The following is a 1,697-nucleotide window of genomic DNA, read 5'->3' on the forward strand; positions in this document are numbered from 1 at the left end:
GGGGTGGGGGTGGGGGGAGGACCAGGGAGGATGATTCAACCACTCAACCACTAGATGTCGCTGAAAACAACAAATCCTACACACTGTGCCTTTAAGCCAGCACACAAATAGTTTATATTACAATAAAACAAAACTTATCCGAGCTGCTGTCTAATTAAATCTGCAGCCACAATTTGATTTTTACAGTTTGGTCCTCATTTGCATTCAAAACATGACTGTACACATCAGTGGCACCAAGAAATATCCTATTTATTAGTTTTAGTTTGCATCCATATATWAACTCTAATGAAGAACTGTTAGTTTAGCTGAGCAGAGCATCTCCCCATGTTCATTAGTTGCCTTGCAGGTGTAAACATTGGTGTCCTCTGGGACGACTTTTGATAAAATGAGAGTACAGCAGCCATCATCCTCATACTTGATCTGAACCGTGGATGATTCCTCCACAGGTTGGTCTCCACACAGCCACACCACCTCTGGATCGGGATATCCTGCAGCCAAGAAATAGAAGAGGTGATGAGGTCTGGGACAACTGAACAGAGCTGATTTTACAAGATAAAAAATCTTCTGGTCTAAACGGTGAACGTAACACTTTCATTTCTTATTGTCCACTGCAGAAAGGCTGAAGTACACAGTTAAGTTGTTGYTTGATCTTTGAGTAAAACTTTTGCATTCACTGTTGAAGTCAGCCTTGTTTGTCTGAGGRTTTAATTTCCTGTTTTYTGTGTAAAAAGTTGATGCATACCAGTCAGGTGGCACGAGAGTCGGGCGCAGGATCCCTGAGTTACAGTTTGGTCYTTCAAGGTCTGGGTAAACCCGGGTGGTCCTTGCATCTTACGCTCCAGAGACTGCAGAGCCTGCTCCGCCTCGGGGCTCAGAGGTTCATCTAGGAAGCAAAAATAAAGAAACAATTTAACTCAAGAAGGTCAAAATGTTCTAATAAAAGAGTGAAAATCGTCTCACCCTTTTTAGGGCTTATGAGCGATCCAGAACTGCCACTTTTAGACAACAGAGCCATTCTCTGCAAGGCTTGCATGGCCTTGCCTGCTTTCTGTAAAACATTTTTTTTATATAAAATATTAAATCTTTTACTTCCAAAGAAAAAGATGCTGATATGTTTGGGAGTGTTACCTTCCACTTTTGTCTGGCTAAAAACTTCTTCATCTTCTCCTTGGACAGACTCTTGGTAGACTTGACGTCTCCAGAGGCAAACTTCTCCATCCAGGGGTGGGCAAGGCCCTCCTCACAGGACATCCTCTTCCTAATAATTACAAAAACAGTTTGCGTGACTACAAATGACGTCTGCGGGGAGTTTGTGGCTGCAAGGTTATAAAATCACCTTGGGTCTTTGTTCAGCAGTGAGCTGATGAAATCTTTGGCCTCGTCTGTGATGTCCTCAAAGCTCTCGTCATCGAACTCCCACTGAGCTGCTGTGACCAGCGCCAGGGTCTCACTCTCACTGCTACCCTGGAACGGAGACTCGCCGCTTAACCTAAAACAGAAAGAAAGAGCAAAGTTATTATGATTTAGTATTCATCATTGTTATAATGGTGTATAAATCTAAATTCTTAATGTTGAAACCTGCAAATTATTTTGTTTTTATCTTAATTCACGGCTAAATTTTTTTGAAAAATCCCATATTCTAAAATTTAAATTCCAAATCTGAATTCTTATCGATTGAAATTATTAACCTAATATCT

The 1,697-nt window shown here is 41.3% G+C and overlaps 1 protein-coding gene across 2 annotated transcripts in view; it reads right to left on the reverse strand.

The window, feature by feature from the left end:
• Positions 1 to 228: 228 nt before the first annotated feature.
• Positions 229 to 1,697, reverse strand: part of mylk5 (myosin, light chain kinase 5) — an 18,757-nt gene continuing 17,288 nt past the window's right edge. For both annotated transcript variants that reach the window (XM_014023268.1, XM_014023276.1), the window contains 5 exons: positions 1,337 to 1,489; positions 1,129 to 1,258; positions 961 to 1,048; positions 743 to 883; positions 229 to 488 (listed from right to left, as the gene is read on the reverse strand). In XM_014023268.1, the coding sequence (XP_013878722.1) occupies positions 283 to 488; positions 743 to 883; positions 961 to 1,048; positions 1,129 to 1,258; positions 1,337 to 1,489 (718 nt within the window). In that variant the 3' untranslated portion in view covers positions 229 to 282. The remainder of the gene's footprint in view (positions 489 to 742; positions 884 to 960; positions 1,049 to 1,128; positions 1,259 to 1,336; positions 1,490 to 1,697) is intronic.

This window comes from Austrofundulus limnaeus, unplaced genomic scaffold (genome assembly GCF_001266775.1).
Source record: "Austrofundulus limnaeus strain Quisiro unplaced genomic scaffold, Austrofundulus_limnaeus-1.0 Scaffold4, whole genome shotgun sequence".
Taxonomy (NCBI): Eukaryota; Metazoa; Chordata; class Actinopteri; order Cyprinodontiformes; family Rivulidae; genus Austrofundulus; species Austrofundulus limnaeus.